The sequence below is a fragment of the Corvus cornix genome, chromosome 2 (genome assembly GCF_000738735.6).
Source record: "Corvus cornix cornix isolate S_Up_H32 chromosome 2, ASM73873v5, whole genome shotgun sequence".
In the NCBI taxonomy this organism is placed as follows: domain Eukaryota; kingdom Metazoa; phylum Chordata; class Aves; order Passeriformes; family Corvidae; genus Corvus; species Corvus cornix.
The window spans coordinates 99,089,471-99,101,688 of NC_046333.1; the positions used below are offsets into that span (position 1 = coordinate 99,089,471).

Consider the following 12,218-nt stretch of genomic DNA (forward strand, 5'->3'; position numbering starts at 1 on the left):
AGCATCTATTTCAATTATTTACAGATACAGGTATCCTATTAATGGAAGCAATGACCATATTAATAGGATAATAGGTTCTGAAGATCAATGAAATATTTTTTGAATGCAAAAATAATCCAGTCAGTGCACAAATGCAGGTAATTGTGCATGCTACAGAGACATGCAGTTGTTTTCAGATTCTTCTGAGATTCAAGATGGCTATTAGAATCAGTCTAAGATGTATAGTTTGACAGTGCTCTGAGCTGTGTGACTAAAAAGCCCATGTGTTCAAGAAGATATGGGCAAAACTCACTGTGTTCAATACAGATTGAGAGCTTCTGAGAGGCAGGGAGCTACGTCCCCCAGGATGTATAGATAGAAATGTTCATTCAGTTGGTCTGTCTATCTATTTATATGTACTTACCTATCTATTTATAGACAGGTAGTCAGTAAAGTTATCGTGTCATCTATTATGACCTATCTTAGGATAGATTAACCTCTAGATAATAATAGATTAGATCAATAGATTAGATCATATTATGATATATCTAGGTCATAATAGACCTATGAGGTTATATCAAGCAAACACCTTGATATAACCTCACATTAAATATGCATAAAATTAACTAATAATCTTGAATGAGGTAACTGCTGCTTCGTCTTGTAACTCCACTGATTTTACAGGCATTACAAAAGTCTGTTATTATTTTTATCACATTGAAAGTTCTTTGGAAGAGGGCCTCTGTTTTCATTATGTACTTTATAGTACTCATGATGTCAGATTTCTGAACAGTCATATTCTAATGCACTTTTATTATTTTGATCATTGCTGCTATTAGAGTCTTCTATATTCTATTAGTTTCAAATTGCAAGCTGTTCATATGAAGAAAATTAAGCTTTTCATTAATTACATGTAAAGTAAGGCAATGAAGACCTGTGTGAAAGACTTTTATTAGGTCACACATTACACTTACTGAATATTATTCAAAGTCTGCCTGTACAAACAGTGGCCTTCAGTGTCCATATGTCTGGTTTTTTGCTTTTCTAATAAGATGACTTTGTAGCTTTGGCTTAGTACAGATCCATAAAAGAGCAACACAGAGCAATACAGTGTCTATTTAGTTCTGTTTGTTTCAACTAATAAATAAACTGCCTGACTCGTGCCCAGCTGCTATACTGTGCAGTGCAACTAATGAGGGCAGTAATTAGAGTGTGTTCTCAGATACTTTAACTAAGAGAAATGTGATGTCAATGGGAGTCTTTGAGGAAAAAGTCATAAGAAGTCGGTACAAATATTATAGGCAGCTTTCATTATCAAAAGCGTTCTTCAAAAGGGGATATACTTAGTTACTGAAAAGATATGTCTTTCTAAAAGAAAAAAAACCAAATTCCTCACAAATCACAAAACATCTCTGTTAACCGTGCACTCATTTTAAATGCCCTGAGTTTATACTAATAAGACATGAATTCCTGGACATTATTCAGTCACTGCCTCAAGGTAAAATCTAATTTAGATAAAAACCTATAAATACAGGGAAAAAACGTGAAGAGTGACTGATGGGAAAAAAAAAAAAGGATTTAAAGATTTGATGCTGCTCTGTTTGGCTCAAGGCTTTAAATGACTCAAACAACAGCTTAATTCCTTTGACAAATAGTCTACAGATAAAAATATTTTGCAGGCTGATTGTAGTTTATGTTCTCACCAGAACAGAAGTTTATGTAGGTCATAATAAGCATGCTGCATTGAAAATGAAAGCTTCTAGTGGTGAATATTTACCAAATCAAAGTTTTCTTACCTTTGTTGTCCTGCAATGTAAAATTGTGGTTATTTGCTGCCTCTGCTGTTAAACTGAAATAGAACTGATGGCCGTTTGGTGGATCATCCTTATCAATTGCACTAATTTTTTGGATCACCTGTTTTGAGATACATCAGGGTTTAATTGAAGCATATGTGCATGTACATTACATAACCTCCCTGTTACCCATCAAAATATCAACCCTCCCTTGAGTTCTAATCATCTTGCATTTTGATTTTCTAATCTCCTAAGCATGTAGAGACACTGTTAAAGTGTGACTCAATTCTTTACTTTACCTGTACCAAATTTATTGGCTAAAGCAATGCTCTTCAGTGCCTGGGAGAAAGTTAGGTCCTGTCATTCACAAGAGCTTGGAGTAATAAAGTACATTGCAGTGAAAGAAGTGTATCTTCTGGATGGCTCTTAGTGTAGTTATCAGTGGTTACAAGCAATGTTTTAAACCTTCACAAGGAAACTGTGATGCTTTTGAGCATTGGAATTCATGTTTGGTTTGGTTTGGTTTTTTTTTTTTTTTTTTAATATAATGAAAACCAGAAAGGCACAGCATAAGCATATTAATATTTTCTGGAATTTCATTACTATTTTTTTTAAGTTTCATTTGCTAAAATTCTATCAAAACCTACCTCTAAAGAAAGTGTCACCACTGCTTAATATCCACAAAAATTGGAAACTGCAATTCTCTGGTCCTCTTCTGACCAGAGCACAGGGAAAACAGACAGGTGCAATAATAAGCGTATGCCTAGTCTGTGTTTCTCATGAACACAAGCTGATAATCATAGTGGTTTTGTTCAGAATTTAAATTATGAGGTGATTTTGAAATGTGCAGTAAACAAGATCTACCACAGGAATCACAGTACACTGGGAGAAGTCACAAAAGTGCAAAGTGTTCCAGGGACTGTGTGGGATCTATGCAGGTGCAACATCTACTAGTTTTCTGGAAGTGGGAGGAGAGACTGATACAAAGTACATGTATTTTGTGAGGTCTTCCACAGAGAGTAAAAGGCCAAATATGATGGACACCAAGGACAAACAACAGGAGATGGATTTAGTTGAGTCTAGGACTACTTGGAAGATATTTGGGTAGTTGAAAATACAGGAATAAAAAATAGGGATATAATCCCCTTGTGAAACTGTGTCCTTAAGGTCCATGCTTCCTAGGGGGAACACTGCATGTTCTGCAGCGCTAGGCCTTTAGTCTCAGAATAACCTTTGTGTTACTCCTTCCCACTTCCCACCACAATTAGGAGGAAGTATGTATTTTTAGTATTATCCAAAATTAGATGAGTTAAGCAAAATGTATCAGTTATACCAGTAAGAAAGACAGAGACTTTAACGCTACTTTCAACTAGTAATTTTTATACCTGCATCTTTCTTACTGTTTGCTTGTACTGTTCACCAAAGCTTCATTTTTACTCTTATGTTTTTTCTTTATCTTAAATCTGGAAGGCTTTCATAAGGAATGATTGCCTATCTGGTAAAAATAAACATAAAACCTATCAAGACATACCTGACCAGGCTGAGCATTTTCACAGACAGTTGTCTCATACTCCATGGCAAACTCAGGGGCATTGTCATTGATGTCAAGGATAGTGATGGCTACATAGCCTCTCCCAATCTGTGCTGGATTCTCTACAGGAAAAAGTCCAACAAAACAATTAAGAGAAGATCCCTGAAAGTTATTCTAAAGGTCATTATCTTTTTCATTTGCATTCTTCTTTTGGATATGCATGTCATATCAATTATAATCCCTCCCTCAAATACATAGGAAGCTCTTGTCTTGATCTTCTGGACCTCCAGCTGCTTCAATTAAACTAAGATTTTACTCTCAGGATAAACTGGAAATCTAACTCACTAATCACAGCATTGAATCACATCACATGGAAGAGCAAGATGATGTAAAATCATCACCAAGCTATCCAGAACATCACTGTTCATACTGGGAATAGCATGGTTATTATGGGTGCAACAATGTTTGGGGTTTCTTTCTGAAATTCAGATGGGTCTGTCTGTTAAAAAGTCAAAACCAGGAATTTTATCAGCTGTATATAAGCGAAAAGAAGACTGCACTCTGAAGCAAATCCCAAAGTATTTGAAGTGCACATGCAACTATTTCAATACTGTCATTTGTGGTGGCCAGTGAACATACATTACAAGAGACAGAGAGTTTTCAGTAAGACAAGTCCCTAGTACTACAAGAACCTCCTGAAATTAGGGTGACCAGAAAGGCTTCTCTCAGGATGCGTTGTTCTGTTATGGTAATCTATCCCAGTTTGGATTCCCCGGTTGGCTGTTGGCCTCTACCCCTTGCCACTCTCCCAGAGCTTCCCCACTGGTCCCTGTTCCCTAGTCCTGCCTTTTCCCCACCCCCAGATAAAACTATGAGCTTCAGGACCGTATTGGTATTTGTCTCTGCACGCTTTAACAGTGTAGCAGCAATAAATGCTCCTGCCAGAACGCACGCAAATGCCCTCCTCAGCTCTCTGCTACCGACTGTAATACTGAACGCACCCGTGCTTCTGTGGGTGCACACGGGACCTGAGCTGGGCAGGACAGTATTAGTCATTAACATGCTGAACACTTTAAGTATGAATCACATCCTTAAACTGATACTTATCTCTAGCTAAAATATGAGTATGTTCAGGGTCCAAGGGCATAATTTAACCTTCAACAGTAACTATATTTTGGACTAAGCATAGTACTATCAGTGAGTGCAATACTTACTTTGTTTCTCTTTTGGAGCAGGGAAAAGAGATGTTATAATCCTTTTTTACCCCAAACAGTGATGTTAGTGTTATAGCAGGACAAAATGAAAAACTACAAAACTGCAAATACGTGTCTGTCTTTTTACAGTGTATTGCAACCAAGTTTTAATAAATATTTTAAGCACCCAAATGTAAATCACCAATTTTTGGTTTCTTTTTTCATTCCACATGTGAAATACCAGAGAAGTAAGCAATTTTGACACCAAATTTTTCTTTTACCGCACTAAGCCTATTGAAAACCAAGCAGGTATGAACATAAATTAAAGCAGTATAAGGTTTTGCTTATGCTCCTAGACTCTCATTTGTGTCAGGTATGCCCTTTGTCTACCTCATCAGTTTTGTTACTACCCAGGAACATTTTTGGTTTCCATTTTGGGTTTTTAGACCAATGACTTGTGATAACACAAGATAAATTCATAGAGACACTAAATGATAAATGTTAACATTCAGGTTAAATGTTATATTAAGCTCACAGAAATCAAGAAGTGTTGATTTTTAAAACAGCAAGCCAGAGAACTGATAACTCTTTTACTCTCACAGCCCAAAAGAGAAGTATTAAGGATGAAATTTGAAGAAATAAATTCTTCAAATATAAAAGCAAAAATATATTGTTCTTCACAGAACGCATACAAAGCTGAACAAGTTTAGGTTTGAAATGGCATTAGAAGAATTCTTGTACCCTCTTGAAGCATTACATTTTTAAACACTTCATTTTACATTGGAATAAGATACCAAATACAAAATAACTTCTCCAGTGGTACCTTAAAGTCAGGAAAATGAAACCACATTAGCATTCACATCCTCTTTTCTTCATACCTTCTAAGAATGCTGTGGTTGACCAACAGCAATCAACTCTGAGTGCCCTCACTTGGATGGGGTAACCAGTCTCCCCATATCTTCCACATCACTTTTCCTCTATTGACACTTGGTAGGAGACTGCTGACTTAACATATTTCAACTCCCTTTGTACTTGTCTTTCAGAAGACAAAAGAATATGCAAGGTATGAAGCAAATGAAAGAGCAAACACCTAAACTGTTGTATTTTTAAATTTTTATTATATAGATTTTTTTTGCATTAAGTAATAAGTTATTTTTGTCTGCCACGGTTTGCAACTGCCACAATTTCTCTGAATGAAGCTGATCACAACCAAGCCTAAAGCTTTACGCACAAACTGTTGATAAAAATCTTGCTATGGATACTTACGACTTTCCATGGCCAAAACTGTGATATTATGAACAGCATTCGTTTCCCTGTCCAAAGACTTGGCAGTTGTAATGACTCCACTGTTGGCATCAATATTGAAATACCTCTCCAGGTCTGTGTTTCGATCTATCGAATACCTAGGTAAAGGATGAAAGAAAACTTCTCATTTATTACAGCTTGTAAAAATATTTCATTGATTTCTTATTAGAGGGAAAGTGTTTCCACTGTTTCCTTAGTTTGAGCATTGTTCAGTCCAGTTTCCCTGGGGCATTAAGAGACGCAAAGCCACATGCAAAGGTGAGAGAATTACACAGTGACTTGTGCTGACAGTGGTGGGCTCCACTTCCACAGTGTCCTCTTAAGTGAGGTTATAGGTATTCCGCTGTCTTTTCTTTCTTCCTCTCTGCTGTAAGTCAAACTCAGGAATTAATCAAATAGCATCCTCCTGAGAGCCAGCTAAGGAGAAGGTGAGTTGGAATTTGCTACAAGCCAGGCAGTGATCCCATGGGGGCTGGCAGCCTGAGCACAAAGCTTTCTATTACCAGCAGAAGAGCCCCTGAGTCACCCAGAGCTGAAGGGGAAGGGAGAACAAAGGAAGATGATGCAGACTAGGGTCAAGGGATTGCATGTCATCACTGTCAGCTCCCAATGCTTTACTGTCATTAGACAAACACAGGCTCATGCCCTTAACTCTTTGGCTTAACATATCTTTACCTCCCAGTTTGTTTTAGGAAGGGGAAATGAGCTTCTTAGCAAACTGCAAATAGCATAAGAGAAAAGGTCAAAATGCCTGTGGGTGATTTGCTTATATCCCTTTTGAGAGAAAGGGACAGTTGATTAGGCAAATTTAGATTTACAACTGGAATATTCTCAACATTTGATTTATTATTGGGTCAGATTCTTGCACTCTCATTCAGGTCAAGTATGTACTCCAGAGCACTTCCCCGTACTCAGGATGAATTAAAATGTCTGAATCAGATCAAGTGTGATCATTGCAATTACTGTCACACTGATAATATGTTAAATTATTGATATAACACAAACCAAATTTCTTGAACAACATAAAAAGAGAGAATTATGGAAGACAATTAAAAAATGGGACTTCCTAGACACAATCTTACCAAACAATTTGTTTGTTCTGTGTTGCAATACACCATCTTCTTCTTTACTGTATTACTGTTTTTTGAACTATCCCTCTTAGCTCTATAATCTAAGTGCAGAGACTTGTTACATAGATAGAATTGTTTTGCTGCATTATGTCACAGCGAGAGAGAGACTAACGAGTTGCAACAACAACAGTAACAGCAGTTTTCATGGATTACTGCTTTCCCTCCTTCGCTTTTTCTTTTCTTCTTTCATTTTGTGTTAACTGTAGGCCATTTTTCACTTTATTTCTTGCCAGCACTGATGTTTATTTGGTCAGTGCTCTACAGCTGCTTTGTGGCTGGCAAGTTTCCCCATGAGACGATACCTGTCACCTCTGCTGTGTAGTCAGTCTTGGCAGGCCTCATAGCTAAGATTCAATCTCCTGCCAGATTTCCCTTAGAAATCCTTAGATTTCTAAATTATTAAGACTATCACTATGCAACTTGAAGAGTCAAAGGAGAAGGAGGAGAAAGATAAGGAGAAGGAGAAAGGAAAAGGAGAAGGAGGAGATGGAGATGGAGAGGTGAGAAAGATGAAAAGGAAGAAAGCAGCAAAGGAGGGAGACAAGGAGGGAGACAGGGAGGGAGGGAGGAAAAGAAAACAAGTTACATAAATTGAATGACAGATTCTTATGAAACAAGGAGAAAAATAATTTTATGCATAGGAAACAAGCAGTTTCCCTTTTTTACGAGCATTGTATCCATACTCAAATTCTAAAAGAAAATATTTTAAATACTTTTAATCCTTTAATTCCTCACAGCCATTAATACTTGAAAATCTTTGAGCTGCAGGAGTTTAAATCCTTTATTTAAGCTAGTTCAAACACCAATAGTTCTCTGGACCTTATGAGATAACCTTTTATTTTCAAAACATTTCTATTTTCCCTAGTCAAGGTTTTGTGTCTGATCTTGTAATTTCAACATTTTCTGAATTGTAACAAATCAGTTTTTAATCAGTATCAATATAATCCAATGTTTGGAAGTTGGAATACTTATTATAGATTAATAATTTAAACTTCTTAAACAGATCATGAAAAGTTTTATGCATTAATCCTCCTCACATTCCAATTTTAGGTGAATCTGTCTCTGATGTATCAAAGCATATGCAGAACAGCTTTAAATTATGTGATCTTTCAGTACCTTCGACAATATACATAGCAGGTTCACAAGGATATAGATAAATCCTCACTACTTTTCCTTTTTGCTCTCCCTCAAATTCCAAACAACTTTGAAGCAGAAGGAATCTTCAAGATGTTAGTTGGTGATATAACTAATTTTTATGCTGGAATTGTAAAAATTAACAAGATCAAGGCAAATAAACTCACCTCTATGTTTACACAGGACTCAAAAGTACTATGACCATGGCCTGTATTAATGGAACTGTGTTTAAGCCTAAATGATTCTGCTAAACCAGATATTATACACCAGATGCTAGCATCAGTGCCAGAAAATACTGCCACAGCAAAGAAAGAGCTCAGCAAAGATAAATTTCACAAGTAAATCCATGCCAAACATTCATCCAGGACTTGTTTATACATGATAGGAATCAGCTATTTTGAATATGTTGCAAATATATAACGAAAGAGATAGAACACTTGCATCACCTCTAGGAGTGAAACATATGCTTTACTTTTGCAATATAAGATCACTGCTTTAGAAACACACTATGTTCCCAAGCTCATTTTCAATGCATGAAAGGAAAGACTTAACATCACCAAAACAAATGACATCCGAACAAGTACCTGCAATGGTCTTTCCTATTTATGCCCTAAGTGAGCAATAAAAACAAATGAAACTAAGCACTATGTTTTGTGTATGTGTTCCTCCTCCTGCAGGTGTTTAAATTCACAGAGTTCCTAAGTCATAACCATTACTTGTTAAATCCTTTGCATGTTCATTTGAGAATTAATATTCTGCATAAGAAAAATAACAAGTAGTTCATTACTGGTTTAGCTAAGGTGGTGAGTCTTTGCCATTCAGATCTAACCTTAGATACAGGCAAACATGATTGAGAATTTGTGTTCTCTTATGGTTTCTTAAAGATCTTGGACATTATATTGTGGAAGACTTGCAGGTTTTTCAGACACTGAAGACAAAGGAAGAGGGGCTTGACAGCTTAATGAATCTCCAGTGATCATATCTCTTCCCATTCAAATGGAAGATATTTGGCTGCAGAAAAATTTACAAAACCAAAAGCCTTTAACCATCCCGACTAGAACAGGATACATCTCAGCCTGTCCGCTTCTCTCATGTAAAGAGTTTTACTAATGTTTCCTGCTGTGGGACCTCAGCTCTGGTTTACCATGTGGGGATTTATGTCCTGTTCTATTCTGATTCCTAGTGCACACAGACTGTAAAACATTATTCAAGCATACACATATATTATAAATATAATTTTTGATCCTGGTTGATTTAAGAGAACATAACTTGCTATAGATAATAATAGGCTCTTCCTAAGCTTAGAAAGTAATAAACATGAGTGATATTTTTAGGTGATATTTTCTTTTGGGGTTCTGAAACTCTATCTTCTCTTCTTTGTTGCACAAAGATTTCAATATATATTTTTTTTTCAGAGGTTCAGGTTATAACAGGTTTTTTCAGAGGTTTTTTCAGAGTTCAGTTTATAAAAGTCAAACCATGCAAACTCATACAACATCTGAATCTCCCCTCTGTAAGGGAATAAAGCTTATTCATTACTTTCAGTGTAACCAAAACCCCTCCCACCACAAGATGAACAACTTCAATGCAAAGGCTGAAAAAATAATTAAGACCTCTTAGAATTACCTGACAGGACTATTTGAGGCATCTGGATCATGGGCGGCTACGGTTCCAATGATAGTGCCAACCTTTGCTGCTTCAGACACCACCATGGAGTACAAACGTGAAGTAAATACAGGTGGCTCATCAACATCTTCTACAATTATCTTCACTGTTGTCATATCACTGAAGGGTCCCAGACTCAGGAAACGAGGGTCAACATGCATATTGGCTGCTTCTATCCTCAAAGTATAGCTTGTCTTAGCTTCAAAATCCAGCTCCTATATGGGCAAGGTTATTAGGAAATTTTATTATTCAGCAACATTGACGCAAAACTGTTTCGCTTAAAACTTTCAGTAAACACAAAATTACCTTTGCCATTTGTATACAACCAGCATCTTTGACTGAGAGACCATATTTGATGTTTTTTAGCTTTCTCAAAACACTATTTGCAGTGTCTCACTAGGTGAATATTCTGCAATGACTTTAAAAATAATGATAGTTCTACTTCGTGAGTGAAACAAATTTATGAGATAATGGCAAAACTTTCTGTAACTTCTGTGAGGACCAAATTCTCACGTATTATTTCACTACTGTGAATTAATACTTATTTTTGTCTTATTAATATTTTATCTAAGCTAATGGCAAATACAATGGGACATACTACACAGACATAAGAACTCGATCTTTTCAGGTTACTTATAGGTGAAAACACCTCATTCAGAAAATTGTAGGTGGGATTTTTTTATTTTAAATTTCCTTGGAATTTATTGGTTTTTCATAGTATTTGGATTGACTAAACAATTCTTTCTTCAAGCTTTTATAAAATTGCGTAGAAAATGTGGCAATTGCTTAAATGACACTGCTTATATGGCAATATTTTGTACTGCAATGAAGCCTGGAGATTGTTTTGTATTGTTTTGCTTATTAAGCAAAATGCACATTTTTTTTTATACTTTCCTTCTGCTTTAATTTTCTTTGATGGAAGTACAGTTTCTTTTCAAATAAATACTGCATTAGAATCAAAAATTACCCGCCACAATAAATGAGATATCTGTGATCTGGAGGACAGTCCAAAAAGAAGAAAATTATTTTTGAGGGAAAAAAAATCATTTTAGCTCACAGACCATTACTGAAAGAAAGCATCAAGTTAATATTAGAACCATTTACCCTGTATCTATAGTCTTACTTTGTCAGCTTGCACCAAACATCCAGCTAACTATTCCTCTGTAATTCCAAGTTTAATCATCAAAAACAGCAGCAAAATACCCAAGCACTTCTAAAGCTGCAGTCTGGTTACTCAATATCTTCAAACTCTAATTCCAAGTGTATAAAATAGATTAAAAATGTTTTACTGTAGTTCTGCTACTGAATACATCATAGGGATCTGAGAAGTGCTTGCAAATTAATCCTCCAGCATCTGCGAAACATTCCAGTATTCACTCAGAGGAGCAGCAGAGGTGAAACACACATCTGTTGACCTGCAAGGGCCTAAGTTCTCCATCTAGTTACAGTGGGATAAATCCCAAATGAGCATCTTAAAGTCAGCGATTATGCTGATGCTATAATACAGCTGCAAACAGTCTAGATTTAAATATGAAAAATGAACTGCAGCACAGCACACTCAGAAAGGCACTGAACTTTTACAAACTCTGTGTGGCAGCAAAAGGCTTCTCCGACTGGGATTACGTGTGATCCTCACATTATGCAAGCACTTACTTCTTGCATTGAATCAGAGTTGCAGTATCCATAGCTCTAGGAAAACAGATATGCTGAAATAGAAAGGTTATCTGGATACTTGCCACTCTACTGGATACAACTGGTCAGTATTCATTAGTAAAGCATGTTTATTATTTTTTATTTTCACTTTGGTTTTATATTTAAGTACAATACATGTGTTATGAAACAACCTCACAGCCATAATGCAAATGCAGTGTGATACTGGAAAGATGAAAAATGCCCCAGAAACTTCATTCTGTGGTGATAACAATTAGGCAAGTGATATGACCATGAGCAGCAAGGTTAAAGAGAAGACAAACAAGCACACAAATATCTTAAAGCATCACATTATCTAATAAAAGCAAACTATTAATTAAAAAAATTATAACCTGAAAAATCAGCATACTAAATAAAGAAATGATAACCTGAAAAATGTCAAAGACAAAAGGCTAATATTTGTTGAACTTCAAAAAAAAAACAAACCCAAACCAAAACTCCCCCTCAATAAACAAAAACACTGACCCTTTAGCAAACAGTATATTTTCAGTCAAAATGTACAAAAGTATTTAGTGGAGAAAGGAAAGCTAATTTGTCCCCATTAATGATATCTGTTGTAGGGTGACTTAGATTACAGAGATATCAAACACATGGAAATATATCATGAAACTGCAGACAAGATTGCTTCTTCTGCTATATTAATGTCAACAGCACAGTCCTTCTAAGTAGAAAAGATTATGAAATCTCTGATTTAATAGACACAATACATACAGCACAATATATGTAATTGAACAAATTAGATACATTTTAATAGACTAGCACAACAAAAAAGAAATAC

At 35.9% G+C, this 12,218-nt stretch overlaps 1 protein-coding gene across 2 annotated transcripts in view; it reads right to left on the reverse strand.

Moving 5' to 3' along the window:
• LOC104687256 (cadherin-7) overlaps positions 1-12,218 on the reverse strand; it is a 92,744-nt gene that overhangs the window by 18,543 nt on the left and 61,983 nt on the right. For both annotated transcript variants that reach the window (XM_010396271.4, XM_039549662.1), the window contains exons 7-10: positions 9,692-9,945; positions 5,763-5,899; positions 3,304-3,425; positions 1,776-1,893 (exon numbers count right to left, since the gene is read on the reverse strand). In XM_010396271.4, the coding sequence (XP_010394573.2) occupies positions 1,776-1,893; positions 3,304-3,425; positions 5,763-5,899; positions 9,692-9,945 (631 nt within the window). The remainder of the gene's footprint in view (positions 1-1,775; positions 1,894-3,303; positions 3,426-5,762; positions 5,900-9,691; positions 9,946-12,218) is intronic.